This window comes from Pelmatolapia mariae, linkage group LG15 (genome assembly GCF_036321145.2).
Source record: "Pelmatolapia mariae isolate MD_Pm_ZW linkage group LG15, Pm_UMD_F_2, whole genome shotgun sequence".
NCBI classification, from domain to species: Eukaryota; Metazoa; Chordata; class Actinopteri; order Cichliformes; family Cichlidae; genus Pelmatolapia; species Pelmatolapia mariae.
The window spans coordinates 37,727,502-37,755,144 of NC_086240.1; the positions used below are offsets into that span (position 1 = coordinate 37,727,502).

Here is a 27,643-nt window from a genome sequence, read left to right on the forward strand (position 1 = left end):
AGGGATGCAAGTAAATTAGTGTAATTTGGCATTTTAATTAAAATTAATAATGTACTTTACTATTTTTTCTGCTTTTCTGTAAAACTGTCAATTCAAAAATTCATGATTAACAACAATAATTACAATTCAGCATTAAAACTAACATTTCGATGAAAGAGCTTGCAAACACTGGTGGATTAATTATTACAGGAACATAAAAAATAAAATGACTTCAACCTGGGCTGAAGTCTGGTGCCTGATGAAGAACAACGTTTTGGGATTAAAACTTGGTTTTCCTAAAATAATATAGAATTATTTTTACAGCAAGTAAGAGTCCTTACAAGGAAAAAAGCCCTTTCAGTATCAGACCAGTGTGGATTTGACTGTTTTTACTTCTTAATCATCAAATCGATGGCAGTAAAACAACAAATTACTATCCATCTTTACACAAGTTTAGTTGTTCCTTTGTAAAATGCTTTAACCCTGAGTTAAAATGAAGACATCTTAAATTTACCAACCATAAAGACCACAATGAGGATGAGGCAGATTCCCACGATGATGAGGAAGGGGATCAGGTAGTATTCCAGAGGCAGACTGAAGTCTGGCAGGAGGACCACATGGCCGCTAAAAGAAAAGCAGAGCGCTGTCAGGTGCAGGACATGTGGTAAACATTAACCTTTTCACAGACAGGCATTATGCTGGTGACTGTGACCTACACCAACAGCACTCTGTTATAGCTCATTGCTGTGAGCTGCCACATTAAGGAGATTCCCTTTAGTGCTTTTCACCTGTGTGACAGTTACATAAAGGTCCCCTTATCAACATAATGACATTTTATTTCAGTCAGAAGTCTCTCTGCAGCAGACTATCTGTGCTTCAGGCAAATATGTAACAACCAAACTGGCCCACGCTGACGCAAATATGCCAATACCATGTTTGGTGTTCGTTCCCCTGGCTGCGCAGCATGTGGGAATAACCCTCATGTATTAGGATGTATCTGACACAAACACCAACCGAGTTAAGGTGGAGAAATGAAACGTTAATGTTGTGACCTCTGAGCTCATGTGATCGGCAGCGACAAGTCCTCTCCTTGATATATTACAGTTCATGCTGCACACATTTTGTTTTACAGTAACAACAAATTAAACTCCTGGCTGGAAAGCAAAGAATGGCCGGTGAGTGAGCCAGCTTTATAAAGCAGCCAGCTCTCCTCTACGTGTTGAAAGTAAGAATTGTTCATAGTGGAATGTTAGAGGAGCCGAGCAGGAAGCTGCTTCTATTTATACTGATGGGCAGGAAAAGAAAAAAAGAAGAAGAAAATGGAAGAGATTTGGGTTTGAGCTTACCCCTTGTCATACATGTAGTCCTCTTTCAGAGTGTTGGCAGTCACCTCGCCCACAAACACAGACGGGATAACCAACTGCTTCATGATATCCACTAAAAAAACCAAAACAAACAAAATGGATAAGTTACATACATCTAGAATTACTCAGTTACTTTCAGTTGCAGCTTTTAAAGCTCCTTTCTGAGCACTCAAAGTGCTTTTTTACTGCAAGTCTCATTCACCCATTCACACACATTCATGCCTGAGCATTTTTTAACCTAATGTTCACACACGCTGATAGATGCATCTAAGGCACATTTGGTGATCGGCATTTTGCACAAAGATACTTAGACAAGCAGGTTGGTGGAGCCAGGGTTTGAACCACTGACCTTCTGATTAGTAAACAACTTCCCCAATAAGTCAAATACTTTACACCTGAGCGTTTGCAAACATCGATGCATCCTTTTGAAAGATTTTTTTTTTTGCCTGTCCCGTTTGGATCTTTAGCCATCAGAATTGTTGTCTGAAGGCCAAAAAAAGATGCTTAGCGGATTTACTTTACCAAGTGGATCATCATGGCCCTGTCATATTGGTCCATTTGATTGACCTTTATTATAATTATGTATTTATTTTATTTTCAGTTGTTGCAAACGGGACAGACATGACTGGGGGATAGGACAGGGAGAAAGAAAGAATGAAAGAAAGAGAGAGAGAAATACAAATTAGAGGGGAGAAGAGATGGTGAGAAAGGAGGGAGGAAAAAAAAAGAAAAGCAAACAAACAAAAAAGAAAAAACACCAGGATCACCTGTCGAGAGAAGAAAAAAACAAAACAAAACAGGAAAAAACAAACAAAAAAGAGCAACATAATAAATACAACACCATCACAATAAACTAGCTGACAGTAGATACTAAATCTTAAATGTTATTGTGCAGTACGCAAGATCGACAGCGCACAATGTGCTTTGAGGTAGCAGCCAAGAAAGGTGTAGTTTGTGTCTATGAACAGTGAACACCTGTGTGTACACCTGTGTGGAACAGCACGCTTGTATTCAAAAGGTTTCTCCATGTAACAATCTGCTAGGGAGTGTGGGGAGCCATAGCCCCGTCCCCCAGGGCATGAAGCAGGTATGGAGGAGATCCAGGCCCCAGACATCCAGAGGCCCCAGAGTACGAGGACCCAAGGAAGACCACCAAAGGGGCAACCGTGCCACCCTCCTGGGAAGAGCTGAGGAGAGCACCAGACGAGGGGTCACCCAGCAGCCACGGAGCAGAGGCCAGAGGGGGTTGCAGTGATGTGCCCGCGGGCTCTGCCGGCAGCCAGCTGTGCCAGAGAAGACCGAGCCCCAGGCCCAGAGGGCTCCCCACGCCCCTGGTGGCCGCTTGGAAGGGCCCAGCTGGGCCACAGGCGCCAGGCCCCGCCAAGCGGCCACCAGGAGTGAGCCGGTACATACATGAGCGCCCAGCCCCAGACACCAAGAACCACCAACGCACCGACGTCTGAGGGCATCAGCCACCGGCAGGGAGTGTGATGAGGAAAGATTTTAAAGGTTCACCAGCTGCTGAGTTATGCCGCCGAACAAAGACCAGAGAAGTGTTTGTGCAGAGTGAAGCTGATCTTCTTGCTATGAAAATTCACCCATTCATTATTTCTGTCCTATCACACATTTGTGTAACATGTTATGATATTGTAATAAAAAGTGATCTGTGTGACCTTGATCTTCGACACTTAATCCCAAATTTTAGCATTATTGAGCCGTTAGCTTCACAGGACAGACATCCAAAAAGGAAAGGAGGTTCAGACTGCTTGGCCACCCAACAAGCACCCATTAAAGCACTGAACTAGATAACAGGAGCATCTTACCATCGTTGGATCCCATGCCGATTAAGTCATCGGACTCCACATTGTGAACAATGGCTGCCTTGTAGCCGGCTTTTTGGGCATTGAGGACCTGAAACAAACAAACAAACAAACAAACAAACAAACAAACAAACAAACAAACAAACAAAAAAAGGCAAAACCGTTTACATCCGATTGTCAATCTGAAAAAATCTGTGGTGGGGGTCAGGTGGATAAAAGTGACAGCAGTATATGTGATAACAGCAGTTTCTGTCATATACTGTGACCAAATTTGATTTTCATTATTTAACAGAGCAGCATGAAGCATGAAGTACCGCTCAACATTTTTGTGGCTCACTCTCTAGAAAGACAAGCAGCATAAACACTGAATGAGCTTTAACTGAAGATACAAAATAGGAAGCTTCCAAGGAAACGATGGGAAACGGGGCACAGAGAAAGCCACAAAGTATTTGTAATGGCTACAGGTTAAAGACCATATGAGAGTCCAATGATGTGAAGATACCCATAATAGTAATTACAAAAACATATTACATATATTAGTAGAGATCGTATCTCTCAGTTGGCTTGGGAAAGTCTTGGTAGGAGTTGATGAGAAGGAGTAAGTGGACAGGGAGAGAGAGGAGTCTGGGCTTCAATGCTCTGCCTGCGGCCCTCTCAACCAAGGCTCGGATAAACAGCACGAAGAAAAAAATAAATAAAAAAATGATATTTAGACTGGAATGGCTTTGTGTCCTGATGCCTGGTCTGCTTCAAATGTGCTACAATTTCTTATTTTATTTATAACAAACAGCCAACATGGTTCAATCTGATACCCTACAGGCGCTTTTCTGTGCTCTACAACAAAAACAAGCCATGACTATCAGCCATCAAGAATAAGTAAGAACACAACATATAGTAACAAAAACAAGCTTTGCATTTAAATTCTAATTGGACAATTTATTAATACTTTGCAATGTAAATCTTTAAAAATACTATTTGCATTAGGCATGTACTGTATCGTCTAATCCGCGTTAATACCAATATAAACTTACATGATGCAAAACTGTCATATCGCGATATCGCATGAGCAACATCGAGTCAAGCCCGGGCATGTCTGACAGTAAGAGCTGCGTTTCAGCATCAAATGATGATTATTTTTCCCCCTACAAGGGAGCTACTTCAGCAGTCTCCATCAAAACACAGGACTTGAAAGGTGTTCCTGCTGAAGGTGGAAACCATGAGGCAAAAAACACAGTTGAGTACAATCAGCCTATGCAGGCGGGCAAGGAGGAGATGCTAGCAGCTGCTGATGTGCAATGCAAACGTACACAAATGACTCAACCAAGCATGGCTGCAGCACTCAGGAGTTAGAATCCATATGACGGGAAAAGCAAACAGTGCATGGAAATCACTGATGCAGTAACATGGAGGTAAAGCAGGGCTTTAACCAGCTGGTTAGAAAGTGCCACCCACAGCGTGTTTTTTTTTCCCCAAGTTTTATTATGTGAAAATATCATGCAGGCCCTGAAGAATTACAGGGTCAAATTATTGTTCAAATAAAACAGGTGTTTTATACTTTTACTTAAAATTTCCAGGGAAAACACTAGCTATTACCTACTACACTATAATCCTGCTGCTGACACCTTTTTTTAAATTAAAAAAAAAAGAAGAAGAAGAAAAAAAAAAAGCTCTGCAAACTGCAATAAAAGGTCACTCAGATTTTTCCTGCATCGTCACAAATATCCTGAAAATATTGTGATATCATTTTGAGCATCTAGTTTGAAAACAGATATTCTTTATCACGCAACTCTTTAATTTAAGCCAGGCCGAGACACTACTGGCTATTTCCTTTAGCCAAAGACTATTATCATGTGCTTGTATGTGTTTTAAAGTGTTGCATAAACATCCCACCCTCTTCACACTCTCATAGATGTGTACCCGCCCACCTCTTCTACAAAACAGACACCTGCACTAGTGCGTAACGTGTTTACTGCGTAGGTCAGTGCAGCAACTATCCTCTGAAACCTTTTTTTTCCTCTTCATAATCTAGAAATGTCCCAGGCCAGGGTTTTTCCAAAAAATTGCCAGCTTTGCTCAGTTATTTTGGACAAATGTTTTTAGCATTTTCAGTCAAACACACAGAATAGATAGTCTCGATCGTTTAGGTCGACCCCAAAAACTCTGGGTTGTCTCCCGTCTGACAATCCAGTACTCTAAAGGGTTACATATTTAGATGTTTTAACAATTATAAATGAGACATCAGCTTAAAAAAAGAAAAAAAGAAAGTAAACTAGACTTTAATTGTCTGGTGAAATCAGAAATACAAACCGCATGAGAACCTCCTGTAGATTATCACTATGATGTCTGTCCAGACTCTTATATTATTTGGTCAAGACTTTGAATTTAATTAAAAGGTCAAAAGGTAAAAAGACAGACTTATGTTGGGCCAAACAAGCCGATTCTGATAAAACAAACTTGTGAGTCTACACAGCAGACAACATTTCAAACACGGACAAATAATTTTCTGAAAACCGCACGCTTTCAACTCAGCAGAACATCCGAACAATCAGCACAGCTTCAAGGTTGGTAAGAGCAGGCATAATGCCTCCGGTCGCTAGATGCAACAGGTGTGAGGCACACACACACACACACACACACACAAATAGAAAGAGTAAAATAGGGAACCTTCCTGCAGCAGTCATGTGTGCTGCATTAGGGGATGTGGGGAAAACTGATGTAATGCGATCTTTCTTCTGTGAGGCGGCTTTTATGGGCTACAGTATCCTGCACAGCCATTGTTGTGGCTGATGTGGTGAAGGAAACGGGATGTGACGATATAATCTTAGAGTGAATCATTAGGCATTCTGACACGGTCAGAGATAGTGGGACAGTAGATGCTTCCTCTGAAATTTAGAGGGAAAAAAAACATGCGTCAGATGATGTAACATCCTGAGGGAGTCATGGAAGCTAAAGCAGCCACAGCGCTGCCGCTCCTCGAGAAATACATTTTTAATCTCATTTAGCAGAGTGGAACAAAACTAAATCTATCTGCAAAAGACAAAAGTTGCAAGTCTTATAGCTCAGGTGCATTCCTGAGCTACAAACATCCTAGATCATCTCCAACAGCAATCATGGCCTTAGTCCTGTCTAAAATTAACGGCTCCAACTCACCGCTAACTTTAATGAAAAATCAGCCCAATAGTTTTACACAATCCTGATGAGAGCCATACTGCACTGAAATAATGCTTTGATTAACCACAATATTAAAGCCATGCACTTAATATTGCAAACCCTTCAGATCATTTGGGCTCGAGGAAGTGCAAAGGCCCTGTTGTTCTGGTGCGCGTGGCAAACTCTTGATTAAAAGCAGGATCTGACTCAACACCTCAGATGTGTTCCCACAGCGTCTCCTGAGCATTTCTTGGTTGTGCTGTTCTGCTGGGGGCAGTCACAACTACCATGGTGGTGTGGGGAGGGTGAGGTTTGGTTTGCAATATTTAGGTGGGCGAGAGGATGACTGACAGGACACAAAGTTTCTCTGTAGGACAAAGTAATAGTCACTGCTATCCAGCTCACCCCTCAGTATTTTTAAGGATTTGGCAGATGATGGAGCCTAAGCAGAGACAATATATTTGGCAAAGCAAAGAACGCAGGTTTATTTTTCTTAAATACAATTCGCAACCTGAAACCACTGAAGAACAGCTGATGTGAATAATGAGTCAGAGCATGTGACCTGAAACATGAAGGAGAACAAAAATAGAGGACTTTGGGCCACAGTGTAAAATATCTGAAAGTCGTCTGGAGTGGGGTAGGGGGTGGGGTGAGGAGGCGGGGTGGGCAGCTCATACTAATCTGAGCGATGATTGGTCGTGAGTATTTGTGCCAGCTGCGCTGTTCAAGTAGGGCTCTTTAGACAAGCATTGTACTCCGCTATGATGCAAGCAAATCCATTAAGACCTGTGTGTGTGTGTGTGTGTGTGTGTGTGTGTGTGTGTGTGTGTGTGTGTGTGTGTTATTGTGGCCTGCATGGACACCAACACTGAGCAGCTCTGTCTTTTGTGTGTTCCTTGTCATAGTAATTTTATACACAAGCATACGTAAAGCGCGTGTATGGCAGCCGCCGCATTGTGATTCCATGTGTTTGCCTCTGAGGCTGCATTGTGTGGAGGTATCAATGGCTCCTGTGTGCGAGTGTCTGGAGGAAAGCTGTCTGGAGAAGCAACACACAAGACACTGCGTCTAGATGTATGTGTGACTTCATATATGGTTCATATCACAAAGCTGTGATTTTCAGTCTTATGTGATGGATTAACTTCTGGACACGTTTAAGACCAATTTATCAACAGAAAACATCACTGAAAGCCACCATTACACTCAAAGCGGTCATAAAAATATGTTTAGCCTGAAAGAAGTGATTTCTGTAGCTTGTTCGTCATCTTCACTTGAGGCCAGCAGCTCTAATGCCACATTAGCGGTTAGCAGCATAACACTTCTGAATCTCCCAACCAAACTGTGTGGGGCCAAAGATGCATCATGTATAATGAAAGTGCTGGGTTTTAACAGGGCAGACTAATGTGCAGGATAGACATTATGAGGATGTCTCTGGTTCAGTTGTTAAGTTAAGGTTGCTGGAAATGAAGTTGCATAAATGGGAAAGTGCAACAGCTGCCAGACGCCAAAAATACGGCCAAAAGATAAACAAGTAGGTCATGCTTTACATCTCGTCTTTACGGAGCATTCTTCAGTGCGTGTAGGGAGTCATTTAACTTGTAGGCTGTCTAGATGCCAGTTTGTGGTGCAGCCAGTCGGCCTGGGATCTGCAGAGGAATTCAACCTCTGCTGCTGGCTCACCCTTGTGTTTGCATGGGCAAAGATAAGGACATTCAGTGCATTCCAGAGAGGAAGGAGAGAAACAGGGAGGTGTGTGTGTGTGTGTGTGTGTGTGTGTGTGTGTGTGTGTGTGTGTGTGTGTGTGTCGGGGTGACGACAGGAGGCAGAAAATAAGAAGCCTCTAGGAATAACAGAAAAACAGAAATTCATAGTAAAAGTCAATGTGATGAGAAAGAGATAAATGATGATTTCTGTTCTTTTTCAAACGTCTGTGGAGGATCACGGTGAACTGTGATCATAACAGCAGGTATCCTCGTGCGATGATACTTAAGCATCAAATCACTCCAAAAAAAACACCCAATTTGGTTAGAATGTAGGAAAAGTTGCAAACTTAAAAAAAAAAAAGAAAAAAAGAAAAAGAGAGAGGGTAAGTGTAGATTCTGAAGGGTATCGCTTCATTTTTTTGTCGTCATGTGACGGCATGACTTGGCTCTAGAAACTTCTAGCTCTGGTCATTTTTTTTCCCCCGGTTCTGCTTTCCAAAACCTTCACATCATTTTCTTTTCTTGTACCAGCACACTTTGGATTCCAAACAAAGCGTAGCGCGACTTGTTTTCTCTTCTCGGCACCCTGTGGCGCACATCGAACCAATTCTAAACTGGGCAGCAGTGCAGACGGTGAAGGTTTATTTGTAAAACTGACTAATTATGGCTTTTTTTAAAAAGGCTGATTAAACTCGACTTAAGAGGCTGCTGTTTTTGGAGCGCTGCGAGTGAACTTAACAAGATCCAGGAGGTTAAAATACAATGTGGCATACGAGCGCACAGTGAAGGCAGAAATTTGTGCTAAAATGAATACAGATGTGAAACATGCACATGAACTGATGATGGATTCTAATATAATTAGATCAAAGACAAAGCAATATATTGAGCATTAGGGAATCAAGAACCGATTCTTGTAGAGAACTGATTTCTAGTAGTTTAATTCCTTGGAATCTTTAGTCTTGTCCTTTATAAATAAAATTTATAAAGGACAGGAGCACAATAGTAACGTGGAAACTGCATCCAAGACAGAAACAGCTGCATTTTGTTGCTAACACAACTGAGTCTTTGCAAGTACCTGGACAAACAGCATGCTAACGCTAAACTAGCCAAGAACCCAGAGTGACGTTAGCTGACTGACTGCTAACCCCAGCCCAGCAGCCAGACGCTCCAGATACCTCCAACACGCACAAACATTTGACCCACAGCGTGTAATGAATTTGTACAAATGTAATGTCTTTTATATGATTCTTAGCGATGGTAGTGTTTCTGAGAGCAGAGCTGATGAGAACCCGCTGAGAATCGATAAGCAATCGAATCAATAAGAGATATTCACAATGGAATCGCCAAATTCTAATGAATTCCCATCTTTATTTCCCATCATTACTGAAGTTTTTATATTGGCCTTCATTATTTGTCTAATCTTTTCTAAAAGTAGACCTAATAAGATTCTGACCATAAGAAGATTCGACTGGTCCTTTTGTCCAACTAACTACCGTCCAAAAATGTCACTGAAAAATATTTCCAAGAGAGAAAAGCAACAAATCCTCAAAGCTGAGGACCCGAAACCAGCAAATGACTGGTATTTTCCTCTCATCAACACTGCTGAATAAATTAATAGATCGCCTAATTGTTTGAGTGTTTATCCAATCAATGATTGCAATCAAAACAAATGGCGCAGATGAATGCAAACAAAGCTGAACAATTAAAATTTCCCTGCAAATGTCTTCTTTCTTCCGGACTCATCAGCTTTAAGAGTTTATGTGCCCTTCAAGCAGGAAGGCTGAAGCCACCTGGAGGCCAACAGCGGCCAAATTCTGCTCTCGTATCGAGCTGCTTCCTGTGAATGAATCCGACTGTGTGAATGTGAGGGAAGGAAAAGAAACGTGTTTCCAGTCAACCGTAAAATGGTGGAAAAGGTATTTCAAAGTAGCTTGCTACTACAGGTCACTGCACCTTCGATTACTGCGGAAGAAAGAGAGAGTGTGTGTGTGTAAAAGCAGAGCTCTCAGCTGACTGAAGGTGTGTAAACTGTACAAACACTGGCCAGAGCTGGACTTGACTTGTTTGGACACTAAGAGAGACACAGTACACCAAACTGTGCTGCCTTACAAAGCTATCAGGAATGTGTTCTGTTACATGCATGTCACAAAAACAGAATACACAAAAAAAAAAAAAAAAACTATTCATATTTTTTGCAGGATTCAAGAAAAGTAAAATACAGCCGAGTATATACCGCTGTGCTCCAGTTACACCTGCCTTCTTTCTGCTCACATACTGGGATCTCTAACACTGTAGTGTGGAAATAGACTGCTGATAGCATCACTAACTACTGCTGCATCACCACTGCGTGTGCACGCGCGTGTACGTATGAAGAGTTACTGCATCTTCACTCTTATCTATCTGCTGCCAACACTGCATGCGGTCCTGCAGCAACAACACTGACTTGTCTTTCCTCTTATACTGAAGACATGCTTTTTCCTCTCTGACGCTCCTTGCCTCTTTATCTATTTGACTTCCACTCTCGTGTCTCGTGCATTCAACGACAGCGTGGAGCTTGTTCGGAGTCGCTAAATTTGCATGGAGCAGTCTTGACCTCAGCTCTGTGTAAATGAGTTTGAGCAGCACAGGACATCTTGTTCACATTTCTTGCCTTAAATGATTTTAAAAGCTGGACAATGCAAGTTTTTTGCAAATGTGAGCTTCCCATTACTGCAGCTCCCAATCAGGTCTTAACTGCCTTCTTCCTCTCTGCCCTTAACTACCTCTCTCCCATTTTCTCCCCTCCTGCTCCTTGTTTTCTCCTCCCACCCATCCCTTCCCTACAAAACACCACATCTTTCATTTCCATCACTTTCTCTTCTCTAAATTTAACCTCCTCCTCTCCCCCCTCATTACCCTTGTTATATCACCCTGATTGCCAGCTTCTTCAGAAATGCCCAGCCCCTTCGCTGATATTTCCACTCTCATGCCTTTATTATACCTCCCTGCCCTCATCTCATTCAACTCCTCAGGTTTCCTTCATCTCACTCTCCCTCCCTCCCTCCCCTCTCCTTGGGTTTTCAGAGGAATGCTGGGCAGAGCTGGGTTTTAGTTTCAAGGTCCAGACTAGCGATTAGATAAAGAGTTCAATAAATCCGCAAACTGCAGGGTGGGGCCATGTTTTCGCTGATAACACATTACAGCTTTAATTCGTGCAATCCAAGCCTGAGTTTGAAAGAGACTATATCTGAACTAAAGGTAGTGAAGTGTGTTTGTCTGTAACTGCACATATGTTTGGATGTTGTTGTTGTTTTTTTTAAATAGCCGCTTGTATTAATACAGATATGTATAAATGTATGTAGAGTTTTACCTATAACTAGAAAGGTGGAAAAGGAGAAAAAAGGTCAATGACTGAAACATGCAGCCAAATCAGCTTTCTAAATTTGTGTGCAATTAAGTGCATTACGGTTCCTTTACATATGAATATGTATGGATCTGTGCCTAGATCTGCAGCTTAAGCAGCTTCCTGCCACAACAAATTGCAATGGATATAAAACAAGCTCCAAAAAACAAAAAAACCAGGACCCTCTCACACACACGAGCTAGTCATACATCCAGTCAGCCATAGTCATACCCTGTCATAAGACTGAGTGAGTGTGTGCAGGAAGCTAGATCATTGTTTGAATAAAGACTGTGTGTGTGTGTGTGTGTGTGTGTGTGAGTGTGTGTGTGAGAGTGAGTGAGTGAGTGTGCGTGTGTGGGGCTTGGGGGCTGTGAGGTCACTGCAACACAAACAGGCTGTGCACTGAAAAGTATTTACTGTAAGGCAGATGTGGGAAGCAAGGTTAGGAGGGGAATTACTAGCCACCAGAACCAGTGCTAACCAACTTTGACTGTGGCGTTGAATGAAAAGTCACACTTCCTGACTTTTCTAAGTCGACTTTCAATGTATTTATATTTGTAATCATATCCAGGAATACATGGACTTGCCTTGTGACACACACAGCCACACAGGGCTAAAGATCAGTCAGCAATCCCCTGGTAACCAAGTGGGAGGGTCTTTAAGGAGAGACTTCACCTGCTGGCAGATGGGTTGCTGTTACAAGGTGAGATTTGTCACATGGAGACTGGCACATGGATACAGTGTTGCATTAAAACCCTCCCTGTGACTGATGTAGTTTGTATAGAAGAGGCAGTATGGAAGTTGTGCTTATTGAAGGCAAACATTCTCCATTTATGTTTCCAAGTCATTGCAGCTCGATGGTTAGCTAGCAAGTGTTTTCAGAAAAGTTTGCCTCTTTAATATCTGTAATCAAACTACGGGCAGCCATGGCAACCATCAACCAAAGAAATCGCAAGGAGGTTCCCCAGTCCCTCTTTACGACTGACTTTCACCTAATAACAGACAGCAACCTTCAGCAAGTGTAAGAGCCATTTAATTGTTTGTTTCTATTGTTATGCATTTGGACAGTAGGAAGCCGTTATCTTTTGAGTTACTGCAATTATACAGGAAGGGGTTCATGCATTCAGGGAAGCGCAACAGTTTTTGACTGTGTTTTCTGCAGCAGGTATGCCGGCAGTGACAATCTGGAGTTGGGGTGCATAAGTCGAATGAGAGCTGTGTTATGACTGTTACATAATTAACAAAAAGACTAGCAGGCACAAAGATGTTTGGACTTGCGTACAGATGTGGGGCACGCACCAGAAACTGCTTAGGTGATGTGACACCAACGTGCCAGCTTATTGGAAAGTCGTTAGAGAAACCACTCGCCAAACAGTTGGGAATACACATTTTTCCCTAGAAACCAATCGTGGTACCGGGGGTCGCCCGTCAGCATCTTTAGGATGATGTGACTGTGCCTAAAGTGATGAAGTTTAACCGGTCACCCATTTATCGCGCTTTTCCTTCACTGGATTTCTACAGCAACATTTTGACTTGGTGAATAAGCACTTTGTAACTTCTCATCGACACAGATCACATAAAAACATCTGCCGAATTTACTCTGTACAACCCATTTCCACTCAAAATCGGTGTAAGCTTTTAATGTGACAGTGAACAGGAAGACAAATCCATTACAAAGGTTTTTATTATAGGGATTAATAGAGTAAACATGCCAGAATTCAAGACAGTATTTCACTGTTGAGAGTTACAAGATTGTTAGACTCAACTTTGGCTTTGATTTTGAGTTTTCTATTCAGACTAATAAGAAAAAAAGTTTGCATTAGTTAAAAAAGTAACCATGTAAGAAATTTAAAAGTAGAATTACATGGATATGGGTTAAAACAAAAACATGCCCTGGGCACTCATTACATCTTCCTGAATCAGGATATGTTCAGAGGAAACCTTTAGTGCCAATTTCCTTTATTTCTTAAGAATAGTCTTTAATGACTTTTGAGTTCATGAACAACAAACCAAAGTTACAATTAGTAAAGTAACAATGTGAGCCCTAATTATATGCCAGTTTTCTCCAACCATGCTCTTGAATCATATCAGTACAGGGTTACAGGTTATGTTAAGAGGCTTTTTAATGGGAGACGTGTTTGATGTGTAATCTTATCGCCTGGATTTTGCAGCTTCCTGACAGAACAAAGAGCTTTTGCGCCAGACTGAATGGTTGACTTTGAGCGGTAAGTTTTCGAATGAATCATAGCACGACTTAGGTCAATGATTGGGAATTTTCCACCAGACAGAAAGCTGTCGGCTCTACCTGCCACAATTGTTGCACAAACGTTACCCAAAACCAGATAAGAGCAAAAACATTCACAGACTGGATCAGTAGGCACCGTTTAAACCAGAAAACAATCACACAGAGGGCAGCAGAGGGACTGACTGTGCAAAAGGACAGCTTATAGGAGTAAAAGAAGAGTCTGTATTACATAACTAGAATATTATATCGCAGCATATACAGACTTGTGTGTGTGTGTGTGTGTGTTACTGAAGGGGAAATGGGGGGGATGGATGGTCATTCAGCAAAGGATGAAATGGGAAAAAAAGGAGGGGATGCTCATGGATGAGAGGGGGGAGGAAAAGGGTATAGAGTTTCCTGTCCCGTTCCCTCTCCTCCTCCCAGAAAGGTCACAAATGAGGCGCTCCGCACCACCTCAAAGAATCCCAGTCCACAGGAAGTGCAAACCCTCGCTCTCTGGAGATTTATTTACAAAAAAGAAAGGAAAAAAAAGGCCATGGAGGAATGCTTTGCTCTTACACACACACACACACACACACACACACACACACACACACACACACACACACACACACACACACGGTGCTAACGCTTGACGAAGGGTTAATTGTGCGAGTGTCTGTTTTATTGGCAATTACTGCCACAGGATCCATTACAACTCTGCGCTGTTGATCACTGGATGCTAATGGCTAGGTGTAATAGCTGCAGGAGGCTGCAGAAGGACAAAGAAATAGAGGGCAATAGGATGAAACTGCAGGCATGCAGGGGTGACACCCCTGCACCCCACACATGCAGACACACACCCCCACAGATGAGCGCCTGGTTTCAGTCAAGATGGAATCTATTATTCCTTTGTTTCCCTGCAGCTTCTGGAGGGAACTGAGCCTAGCTAAGAGGGAGGAAGGGTGGGAGGTTGTGTGTGTCAGTATGTGTGTGTGTGTGTGTGATAGGGAGGGAGGGATGCAAGAAAGAGAAACAACTGGGAGAGTGATCGAGAGAGTGCTAAGGGGAGGGGGCAAGCCACATGTGTGTGTGTCTCCAAGTGATGATGTGTGTAGATGACCAATCATTAAGGTCGAAGTGAGACCTCACAGAAAGAGGGAGAGCGAGACTGAGGGGGAAAAAAAGGAGATTGGAGAGGTGATAAAGAAAGAGTAGGAGACATAAAGACGACCTCCCCGACACCCACACCCAGAGATTACTGACGAATGTCTGTTTACTCTCATAATTATCAAATTGGGCTTTATTAGTTTTCACTAGTTTTAGCCTTTATCTTTATGGGTGTTGCTGTAAAGTTTAAAACTATTATAAATACTAAGTATGTGGTTATAGCAACAACAAGAATCAGAAATCCTTTCCTCCATCCATCCACAGCTTTCCTTATGAATATTTTTCATATATGTATATTTTTGTCCTCTTTATGGAACAGATGTCAACAAACATGATTACAACATGTGCATGAGTCAAATCATACGTGTTTTGGTGGCATACTCATTATTATTATGTTATCAGGGACACCAAGTACAGCAGCTTTAGTATTTGTACTCATCACTGGGTTTTTTTGTTTGTGATGCTGTTTGACATCACAAGCGTGGTGGGATGCACAGTTGGGAGCTAGGAAGGACAAGGGAAATTCTGGCTTAAAACAAATAAAGATGGCAAGAAATAAATTAGTGAAGCTTTAACACAATAATAATTTCACTTTAATCAGAAGAAGCTGTGAAATATGAGCAGCTCCAAAAAAAATTAAAAAAATTCATTATGACTAATGGATGATTCAGTCTCTCAATAAACACATTATAATTAATTAAATTAATTAATATAATTTAAAAAAAATCTCAGCTGCTCCTTAGGAGGGTCACAGAGGGTTAAATGGCAGCTCATGATGGAGCAGAATATGTGCATTGTGTATATATCGTGTGTGTGTGTCTGACACACAAATATGTGGAGTCTGGTTACAATCCAGCTCAGGAAACACCTCACTGCCCTGTCTGTCAACATGTTTCTGTGTGTGTGTGTGTGTGTGTGTGTGTGTGTGTGTGTGTGTGTGTGTGTGTGTGTAGCAGTAAGACCTTATAAGGCTGCATGGCTGATGGCTGCTCAACAGTTTCAATAGCAGGCGAGAAAAAGTGAGAGAGATGGCAAATGAAAATAAAATGAGTTAAAAAAGGGGGGGAGAAAACAGGAAATGTGAGACTAAATGAATAAAAAGGCACAACCCAGACGGTATAAGGCAGAGCGGGGAGGGTGAGGAGGGGGGAATGGAAAAGGTAACAGTACAAGAAAAAAAGAAAAAAGAAAATGAGACAGATAAATGGAACAAGAGGCCAAGAGGCTGCATGCCTTCTTCTCCTTTAGCCTATTACTCATCTTAATGCTGCATCTCTTTTCTCTCCTCTCTGCTACTCCAAATCTGTGAGCAACAGGCAGTGTGAGACACATCAGATGTAACACTTAAAAACTTAATTTGGGCACAGATCATCCAAAATAGTCAGGTCAGGGTGCTCCATCAATAGTAAAATGCCAAATTATTCTAATGACTACTCTTGGCTATTCTAACGTCAAGGTTGATGTTTTTTTTATTCAGAGAGGAACCGTAAAGTTTTTGGCAGAGATTCAGGATAGATGCTGTTCCTGACGAACGTCTTTATGGAAACTCATATAGCAAAAATGTGTCCTCAAGACCTCTGGGGGGAAAAAAAAGGGCACATAATGTTTGTGATTTGTATTTGGCTCTCATCTTACGGATGGATTTTATGTGGGAGGGCATAAAGTCTGGTGAATACTTTTCCACATCTGCGCAAATCAATAAAATGTGTTCGAAACCTGAGCCATTTAAAAGCAGCTTAAACCCAGAGTCACTGTAAGCAACTCTTCCCCCTGACAGTCGCCCAAACAGTCAATGAGGACAGAGGGAGTTTTGATTGGTCGGTTGGTCACAGGACGAACAGTGACCTCACTGATGGACACTCAAGCCAGTCAGTCGCAGATCGACGTTATCAGCAGCTCCTAGTTACACATGACAGGAAACCCCAAGTGTGGGTTTTTAAAAAGCTAAAAGATGACATAGAGCCTCCTCAAGCCAATTTGAGCTTAAAAACAATAAATTATCCCAAAGCTGGCCATATGAAATAGCCAGTCGGATGGTCGGTGCAGCGACATGAAGTTTAATCACATTCTCTTTAACCCCAGAAATGTATTTAATCGACTCGTAGTCTAATCCATTGAATTAGCAGCTACTAGTCAACTAGAAAACTCGAGGGGGGAAGCTTTATTACATAGATTAGTCTGGATTTATCCGAGATTAGAAGCTTTTTCTTTTTTCTCTCCCTCTCCTCTTTAAACTGACAGGTCAGGATTACAACATGATTGACATTACTCTAACTCTGCTTTACCATTCAAGGGAAACACAACTACGCTCCCAACACACTTGACTTGACTGATGAGGATCGGCTCTCAGGCCTCTTTTGGGAAACTCATTTGGGAACCAACATTTTTCAGCTCCACACATCAGGTATCACACACAAAGCTGCAGGAGGAAAAGAAAGAGAGGCAGGAAACTGTGTTTAGGGAAATGGCCTCTTCCTGTTTTTCTGCCCCGATGAGCTGATCTAGGAGTTTTGGTAAGAATCCACTCAGAAACACCACCTGCTGACACGAATGCACTGTGAAGCACACAGTGGCAGGGCCCTGACCAGTCTACAGCTGCTGAAATAGCGTGCGTTTTCTGTTGCTCTCAGTGCTTTAAATGAGCATTCACACAGGAAGCAACTAACAGTCAAAATCATTCAGTGTAATTAGAATATCACAGGATCTGCTCGGGTATGCACCTTAACAACAGGACTAGAGATGTTCAGACAAGGACTCAAACACAATAACTGGGGTAATATACTGTGGTGTGATCGTTGGTGTGAATATGGTACCTTGATGTCAAAGTTGCATTCAAACCGCTTGATGAGGACGATGAAGTTGCCCGTCAAGTTTTCCTTCGGCGGGGGTTCGATCGGCTCGCAGGCATTTTCTGGTCGAGCGCCAATCAGGAAGCCCTGTGGGGATATTATGAAGGGGTAATGTGACTTCCATCCAAATTTATCTTTATTTGGTTCACTTATATCACAAGTTAAATAAGTTGACTTCATTTAATGAAGTCAACTTATTTAATTAGATCACGTTTTCAAACTTCAAACATATCTGAGGTGCCATTTTTCAGTCCTTTCCAAGATTTACATTGTAGGCGAGATTTCTGGGATCTGCGTGTGCCTGTGTGTGATTAACATGCATCAACAACAGAGTTTCGTTCCTTAATCTAAAGCTTTAAACCTTTCTCCTCCTAGATAAGCAGCATCCATCAAGAAAGCTGGAGAAAATAAATTGCTGGTTTGCAACATTTGTTTGCAACCCCTACATGCACCATATTCATTTGACATTGTGATGCATGTATAATGAATGCAGAACTTTCCACTGGAATGAAGACACATACATATTACAGTCAGCTACATATCAAGGATGCTGTTGTTCTCAGATTGTCTCAAAAATCTGATCCTCTTTCTTCTTCTCTGCTGCTGCTTCCTGCCTTAGTAACATAGCCAACAACAGCTTTGAAGTGATGGACGAGAAGAAGATAGTGAGAAGAAGAAGAAAGAGAAAGCCTGGGAGTGATAAAAGAAAGATATACAAAAGCACAGACAGCAAAAGATACAACAGATAGCTGCGGAAAAAATAGGAAAACCAGAAAAAAAAAATGAATGGAGACAAAAATAGAAGTGACTAAGCAAAGAACCAGATGAGATGCATGGAGAAGAAATCAACACGAGGAGAGCTATTTCAAAAACCTCTGCCGCTTTAATGGAAGTGTAACTAACACCAGTGTGTGTGTGTGTGTGTCTAAGGCAGGGTGGTAGACAGGAAGTGTGAGCTGCTGTGGGACTTTGGGACTCTGCCTTCACTTCCATCGCTCTGTGTTTCTCTCTCTCTCACGTATACAAAGCCAGCCCAGTATATCAAAGAGAGTCAGCACTTTCTACCACACACATAAGGCCAGTTTCAACCAGCAGGAAACTGATATTCTTTGTGCACATCTTGCCAGCTGCCACACCTCTGTGCCTCCAGAACACCGGCTGAACTCAACACGGGAAATGCCTAACAAATCAGCTGGAAGTTAACGACAGCACGGAAGAGAAAGCTGCTGACTAAAGGCAGTGTCTGGTTGTACTTTAACATTAACGGGAAGATCAAATTCAAACACCAGGGAGCTCTCTGGAATATCACAGACCGGAGGAACGTGAGGAATCACCCGCTTCCCACATTGTCGTCACCTCTGGGTGCCTCCAGCGCAGCCCAGCCTTGCTGTTAAATGACATCACTGTGCTACTGCCTCACATTTCTCCTGACTCCTGAAACCAGTGGCAAGAGCGCCCTCTGTTGTACATAAAAAGCAATTTAAAAAAGACCCCCAAAACATCTGCAAGTACTGCAGAATGCAGAGACAGGAGCCGGGGAGGAAACAGGAAATACCTGGGGGTGGATCCTGAAAATACAAACTGAGCTGACACAAATGTTCAGCTTGTGCAACAAGACCGCACTTAACCAGTAGACGATATCACCTTAAATTCTAACTAAATCAACATCTAGGCATTTTTTTAATAATAATAAAGACAGTGCACCTCAGCTGTGATGCTTCCAGAGATGTGAAAAATGGGTAAACACATTATAGATAAAAGAAATTTTAAAAGTAACTCTTAAAAAGCATTAATTTATCCCGTAACAGTTTTTTTTAGCCTATCATAGCAAGAAAACCACATGTGGAAGAAGCACCATCTGAGGACAACTCATTTAACATGATTATGATGGAAAGAATGCAGTGGTTCAAATATTCTTACACAAGCACTTTTGCACAATTAACCAGCTGCGAATGTCACAAAGAAGAGGTGGGACTGCAGAGCTGCTGCGGTAGTAGCAATTAACCCAGCAAAGTATTTTCTTTAAATCTCGCTTCAAATAAAGGCTAATAATTAATAAAACCTGTTAGTGGAGTAGCGCTCTCCAAAATAAAACTGATAATCACATTTAAAGAGAGTCAGCGTTAAACAGGATCAGAAAACAATTTAATTTCTTCTCCTTCTCCTACTGACTAGAGTACAAACAACTGCAGAGAGTGCTAACAGAGTGCCTAAGTGCCAACAAACTGTGGGACTTTGTGTTGTTGCAGAATTCAAGAGCCAAGCCAACTCTTTCAAATGATTGCACAGTGATTACACTTAATCCCGTCAGTGTAAATCTCACCACAGGGCTCGTTTGCAGCTTTGCTCGGGGTTGAGAGAGATAGAAACAAAGCAATTAATAACTCGCTCGACCGAGGCTCTCTGTAAGCAGATTAAAACCTGTGTCATTCCACTCTCAGATATGATGATTTTCATTACTTCACCTGCATAAAGCACTTCAAAACCCGACCTCATGCATGACCAGCGAGCTTGTCATGCTGTCTGAGTGAGAGCTTGCTTTCATTCAGACAGACACTGACTTCACCCTGTTTAGTGTTACATTTTGGTTTTGGCACAATCTTACTGAAACTTATTGCACTCAACCTGGACAGAAATAGCGCTGACGCAGTACAGCTGCAGTGTACATGTGTTTAAAAAAAGAAAAAGAAAAAAAAAGTGGTATGTTTCTGGGTCACATTTTACTGAGGAAATGTGTAAGTCCCAGAATTAGCAGAATTAGACAGAACAGAAGAGATTCTGGGTTCATTAGCTTGAGATCTTGTTGGGATCACATCTGAGGAGGCAGAGAAATCAACCCATGTGTAGCTATGTGACTGGGGTAAAATAGTAAAATAACACTATTTCCATATCATTGTATATTCAGTACCAGGCTGTATTTTGAGCTATGAGCGCACTCGTTGTCAAACGCAGTGGTCTGATTGGTCAGATCCATTTATGGCCTGGTTAGGCAATAGGCACAAAGTTACTCATCACACACATATTACAGCTCAAAGTTGCCAAAAATTATTGTCAGCAAAATACAAAAAGTTGGAGTGAGAGACGCAATTGAAGTTTTCATCTTCTAAAGTATTCAGAAGATCCTTGCTTCAAAAATGGTTCAGAAAGAGTATAAAGCTTGATTAAGTCATCCAGACACAAACAATAATTAGAACTATCTGGTGCAACCCATGTGCTGTAAGGCTCAGGTCTGAATCTGACCTGAGATCATTCCCTGGTCGTCCTCTTGGCTTTCCTGCCTTCTCTCTACTGTGGTTTAACAAACAAACTGAGCTATAGTACAGTAATCACAGCTATGTACTACATGTACTACAGTAATGATATATTGCGCTGTATTTGTAGTTTAAAAAAAAATCTAAACAAATACTGATAAGTTTTTTTAGGTTTTTGACTATTTTTTGAATTAGTCTTTGAATGCAGCACTAGATCCATTTAAATAATAGAAAGCTCTTCATTTTTAAACAGGTGCCTGAGAATCATTTAGCAACAACAGCGCCAGGCGTAGCTGTAGAAGCTTCACTTTTAGCCAAACTTTCAAACGAGGCACACAAAATGATTTGTATTCCTATTATTTTGGCATGTTTTATACAGTGAGAATGTGTGTGTGCTTTACTGCTACTCAGATTTGGTCACCATCTGCTGCTGCATGAGCCAAACCGCGGACTTTCCAGAGTAAACTTTAGCGAGGTGAAACTGTGTCTACTGACCAGGCTCAGATTGGGGAAATGAAAGTGGGTGAAAAAAATTTTTTTTTTAAAAAAAGGAATGAAAACAAAACATCTGAAACTGCGGTGGTATGCAAATGGTAAATGGCCTGCATTTGTATAGCGCTTTACTCAGTCCCTAAGGACCCCAAAGTGCTTTACACTACATTCAGTCATTCACCCATTCACACACACATTCACACACTGGCAATGGCAAGCTATGTAGCCACAGCTGCCCTGGGGCGCACTGACAGAGGCGAGGCTGCCGGACACTGGCGCCACCGGGCCCTCTGACCACCACCAGTAGGCAAACATGGGGTTAGTATCTTGCCCAAGGATATTTGGCATGCAGCCAGGAGGCAGCCTGGGATTGAACCACCGACCTTCTGATTAGTGGCTGACCTGCTCTGCCACCTGAGCTACAGCCACCCCTCAATAACTCAACTGCATAAAGGAAAAAGGGGGGAGGAGGGGGGCAGTTATTTCAAGTTGGATTTATTATCGTCTTAAAAAAAAAAAAAATAAATAAATAAATAGGAGGTCACAGTACCCAGATGATTCCTTCCAGAATCACCTGCAGAGCTGATAAAGACTAAAACTTTCCATGATGGTAAACTTTGTACAATATTTCACTTCACATCACATGCTGGTGCCAAATGGTATTGTAATTGCCCGTGTCGGCAATAATATCACAACTAATCGTAAGCTGCTGCCAACCAGTCACCTTGCACTTCTAATCCAGGTCTGACCAGACGTGAACTTTGATCTCTCAGATATAAAATGTCATTACCAAAGACCGGACAGAATCAAATCTCAACATCCAGCTGCAATTTCCAAACGCCTCCGGGCACTTTCTGTGGTCACAGGACATTAAAAAAGAGGAAATATAGAATCTTCAATCAAATGTGTCAAAACCCGATGAAAAAAAAAGAAAAAAAGAAGAAGTTTGTCGAGCTTCCTGTTCCTCGAAGTAATTTTTTCATTTCCATTTTTGCTGTTGCAAAGTTCTCCCAAAGATTTAAAACCAAAATTGTTTCAGTGGGTGTTCTTCTATACAATGTCTGCCATCATTTTATCCAATCAGACAGTGGAGTGGTTTACACATTCCAGGAGGAGACATAAAGCTCTTGGCGGTTGCGTCAGCAAGGTACCCGGTGTAAAATTCTTTAATCTGTGAAAACTTTGTCAAATTCACTTAAAAATTTGAGTTTTGCTAACAAAACAAAACATGTTTTATTGTGTCAGAATGAACTTAAACTTGAAATCTAACCAGTCTAATTAATATAACCAAATTTCAAAAAATTCCCTCAGAGTGATCCCGATGTATAATATTCACTGGTATGGGACGGATGGAGAATCAGACAACATAAACCTCTGCTGACGACTGTCTACAGCACAAAAGGCATAAAAACAACTTAAAATCACCAAGTAAAAAAAGTATTTGTGCCTATACATTTACCTTTGAATGTATACATGTTTTGACTACACTAGCATTAAAAGGAAAAATCAAACCTTCACCAGTTTCTGCATCCTCAAATCTCACAGAACTTTTCTGTCGTGCTGCACATTAACCCCATCTCTATGTCACCCTGCACGGTGGGTACAGATATGTTTGCAGTAGCTTTGCATCGAGACTGTAAACAGCCCACGCTGTGCAAGTGAAAACAGCGAAGGCTCTGTTTGAAGCCTCGTCCAGCCCCAACGGGGAATCCTCTGGAAACAAGCTTGGTTGCCTTGTGATGCCAAAGGTTTTTATTGGCATTGCAGAGGAGCAAGAGTCTTACAGTCTAACAAGTTCTCAACAAACACTGCAAGTAATAGGAGTATGCATTCATAAGGAACTTTGGAGGTGACACTGCAGTCTCCGACCCCTTTGCAAGAATTTTAGTAAGTAATTTCCACTTCCTTAATACAGGTCAGGCTTGTATATAAATGGCTCTAACAGTTTTACACCAAACACCAAGTGCAAAGGTGCACTGTATGCGTGTTAAAAGGAAGGACGTGGTGGTAAAAGAAAGTCAAATTACAAACACGTGGCTGTATGCCTCCCCCAACTAGCCAAGTTCATATTCAAGTTGTTGCAATCCTACCAGAATCATTTCATGTCATGGTGCTCTTAAATTCAGATAAGTGTGATCAATATATACGACTGAGTAGAGATCATTTAACTTGCGCATTAAACAGAAAATACGAAACAAGGCACAAAGCACGTCAATATCAGCTTGGTCTGGTGTGAAAAGCCTTTGTACGATAACAACAAGCGAGCTCTTCACTGTGGGAAGCACCACAATAACCCGCTTAGGCAGCAGACATGAATCACCCCTTCTGTTTGAGCTTTGTAGGAGAACCACTGAGAGGACTGCTGGTTGTACAGTGTCATACAGAAGCCTCACAACAACACAGATTATTACAATGCTCAACACTAAGCAACAATGGTTAACAGCACCTTCACCACATATAATTAAATCTTAACAGCCCTTCATTTGAGCCCATCTGGGGTGTGATCTGCAAGTCTCTGTAGTAGAGTTGCACGTTTTATAAAAATCAGCCTTTCATGTTGGCAACTATTTTGTTTTCTATTGACATTTCCACTGTTTTCATAAACTTAGTCATGTTAATGCAATTTTAGAAGCATTAAAGATTACACGCAAGTTTTTTTCGGTCACATGCATCAACACGTTTTGTACAACCAGGTTTTGTTCTGACTGTACATGTAACGATCTTTACTTTGCTCAGATTTCAGGACATGTAAAATAGTTTTCCTCGAGTTTGGGAACTTGCTCTTTTTGCATCTTAGCTGTTTAAACTTTAATCTAGTGGAGCTGTAAAGTGAAAAATTCCCAGCAAACATCTGAGCCAGAACTCATAAAAACAAACCTGGTGCCTCTTTGCACTCACCTTAAGTCCATCGCTGGGGAGCCGGTAGCCAAACCTTGCGGGCAAATCATCAAAGGTGTCCGTTTTGTTGTCAAATGAGAACTGAAAGAAAGGAAAACTAATTCACCAGCAGTTCAAGACACTTATGAAAACATAAAGAGGCAGGTTTAGTTTCTTAATCTAATGGTTTTCCTTTAAGAAGCATAACTGGTCTTCTAAATGCGTTTGTGTAAAGGATTACTTACAGCAGTGATGTCGGCCTCCACGGGCAGCAGGTTGAGGAAGGCGAAGAGCTGAACGGTGAAGATGGTGTAAATCTGTGTGGCTGACAGCATCAGCATTCCCAGGGACAGCAGCATCTTGGCATCACTTTGAAACCCCCAGCTGCTAAGCCACTCACTTATAACGACACGAAGCAGGCGCACAAATGACCACGCACGCTGGCCTGTAGCTGGACCCCGAAACGCCAACTGTTGTGGTCACACCTGGAAAAGACATTGGTGTACACTTACATCCATTTTAAAAGCCTAAACACCAACAACTTCATTTCAAACATGAACAAGGTGAACAGGACAATTACATCATATCCATGGTATTATTTCACCAAATCTGGCAACCTCAGGCACACTAAGCAGTCATATGACTATGAACTCCAAAGTCAACCCAGATTCTGCCCATCAAGCCATCGACACCTTCACGCAAAAAAAAAAAAAAAAAGGTGGTGTGATGACCAGTCGCAGACAAGAACAGGTCTAAAGAGGAGCAAACGGTAAAGCTAAATAAATGAGAACTTAACACGGAAAATAGCATTTTTTTGTCAAGGAAACTCAGCGCTTCACACATCAGGTTTACTGTCCACCATGCCAATATTAGATGACCTAATTAAATTATACTTTTTAAATGGACTTCGCAAAAAATATTTGTGATTTTAGCTCAGTATCACCACATTATCATAAGCACCCAGTCTTTAAAGAAACTTTGTGAATCGGGTCTACTCAGAAGTAAAGAACACACTGATTTGAATGAGGTGATAGCCTTTGTATGAAGAACTACAGCACAGTGGACTGATATAAGAATATTGCTGGTTGATTATCTCTGAATTTTACACCCTTCCCCCAAAATGACGAGAAGGATTTCCAAATCTTCTATCAGGTCAACAGGAAGCTTTATAAGAGGCCTCTGGGTCTATAGAGGCCTATAGAACAAAAATATGGATCTGAAAATGCTTACAGCCAGAAGACAAAATAAATAGATAAAGCAGGGAATAAAGTTTATTCCAGGGTTTAGACAGTTCGTAGAAACTAGACCCTCTTAATGTCCAAAGACCTTCTAGGAATCAGGTTGTTCTCTTACAAGAGAACTGACAGATCAGCAGACAAGTCTTTGATATATGTTCACAAGTCAATCCTTTAATAACACTGAAAGCCAACAACTAAACCAGACGCTGCTGTCTTAAATTCAAAAAGCTTTTTTTCCATAATTTAGTCCACAGCAGAGTTCAAAGTGGCCAAGTATCAGGTTTGTCAAACACATGAGCTACAGTGCCTGTCAGGTTTCATCCATCGACATATTAGACTGTTTGATGACGCTTTCTAATGTTTAGAGATTGCTGCAGAAATGCATAAGCATAATGTATAAGCCTCTGCCTGAGTGTAGTCTTACTCCATTTCCAGTACATCCGGTAAACACAAAGCATTCATTTTGAATCTGAGTGTAATTTTGTGTAATATCTGTTAATTTTGAAGAATCATACACTTAATGTTTATGAAAAAAAAGACAACTTATCAACTGTAGCACCTCCCCTGTGTCTCCTTTCATTGCTCTTATTAATAAACTTTACAGACAAGTGTGAGCAGGGTATAAATTCCAGGTTTAGTATCAGAAAATCTTTTTTTTTTTTGGATGCTGGGAGGGACCCTTATTGGCGGGCAAACAAAGACAAAAAGCATGACTTTCAGGTTGCTACTGGAGCAAATTTTCATTAGATTATCGCTGCAAGTCGATATTAGAATATTATGTTGTTTTCTTTTAGTGAGCTTCATCCCAAACATCAGAGCTAAAAGGCATCAAGGTCGCAAAGTGGAGGGGAGCATGTGATTTGGTCAGGAGAAACTAAGAGCTGAAGGCCTTCCAGGCTTAGGTGTTATTGCCAAATTGGAAAAGCAGTTCCTGAGGAGTTTCAAGTTTACTGTGAGCCTTTCAGAGAAAACGTTTTCTAATCAGATCAATACAGGAAGAGCGTGTGAGTCAGAAGGATGTGTATGCGATGTGAACTTTTGATCTTACGTGTATGCTTAAGATGTAAAGCACTGACAGACTAATGCCACATGTCTAGTTTATCTAGATTACTGTAGCAGCGATGCTGGGTACAGATGGGCACTAACAGCTTTAGCAACACCAGTTCTCACTTATTATTAAGGTACTATATGTAAACTTGAGACTTGTAGCAGTATTGCCTCGAAGTAAACTTTTTTTAATCATTATAATCTGGAAATACAAAGTGAGTTTAATAATAACGTTCTCTTTTTCGTTTCCTAAAATTAGTGATTTAAATGTATATAAAAATATCTGCTTGTACAAATAGCGGGCAAATCTTCTTTCAATCTAAGCTACAAACAAACTATTGTGGATTTAATCATGAATCACGCCCATTTTAGCCGTCCAATCTGCACAGTCACTTTAAATTGCTCTGATCACATCTGTGTGAAACAAAAGTGCTGTTATGTAACTTTCCCTACTGTCCTGCTAATGCTGCTGCCGTTTCCCACAAAACAAGGTTTTACTGAGCACCTCGAGTACAGCATGTTGCTTTGTGAGGGCAGAGCCTGATGCCCTCAGCCAAGTCAAACAATCTCAAAACAAAAGTACTTTTAATCAGAGAGATGTGGAACTTTAGGTACTTTCTCTTTGGCTTCGCCTTTACTTAAGTAACTGTTTCCAGCCAATCAGGACTCATTACGAGTTTGTCTTGTTTCCTTTTAGAGAGCTAGATAGACAGACATAATATGAGATGTTTTCTTTAAAGACAATTTCAAATAATGAGGTTAGCATAAGTAAAGTAATCCCCGTGAGGCGCAAGCTCTGAATACTTAAAGCCTGCATGAAAACCTAGTTTAAGATGACTTGCAGAGCTCCTCTAGTGGAGTCCATGAAATGTGTATATAGAGCTAGAAAGAGGCATAATAAATCCCCTTTACTATGCAAGTCTTGAAAAGAATAGATTCTTTTGTTCACACAAAAAAGCAAAAAACTATTTAAAATTTTACATTAATTAATAATTCAGTTTCTTCTATCCACTTAATATTAAATCAGGAATGTACCCGTACTTACATAGAATCTTTCTACCCAGCTGAGGACCTAAAGAGGTTTCTACTACAAATGT

At 41.3% G+C, this 27,643-nt stretch overlaps 1 protein-coding gene across 1 annotated transcript in view; it reads right to left on the reverse strand.

Annotated features, from left to right (window-relative positions):
• The window catches only part of rnf13 (ring finger protein 13), a 38,978-nt gene that overhangs the window by 9,224 nt on the left and 2,111 nt on the right, over window positions 1-27,643 (reverse strand). Inside the window, exons 2-7 of the mRNA XM_063494550.1 lie at window positions 24,507-24,746; window positions 24,283-24,363; window positions 17,606-17,728; window positions 3,167-3,254; window positions 1,326-1,416; window positions 498-603 (exon numbers count right to left, since the gene is read on the reverse strand). Of these exons, the coding sequence (XP_063350620.1) occupies window positions 498-603; window positions 1,326-1,416; window positions 3,167-3,254; window positions 17,606-17,728; window positions 24,283-24,363; window positions 24,507-24,620 (603 nt within the window). The 5' untranslated portion in view covers window positions 24,621-24,746. The remainder of the gene's footprint in view (window positions 1-497; window positions 604-1,325; window positions 1,417-3,166; window positions 3,255-17,605; window positions 17,729-24,282; window positions 24,364-24,506; window positions 24,747-27,643) is intronic.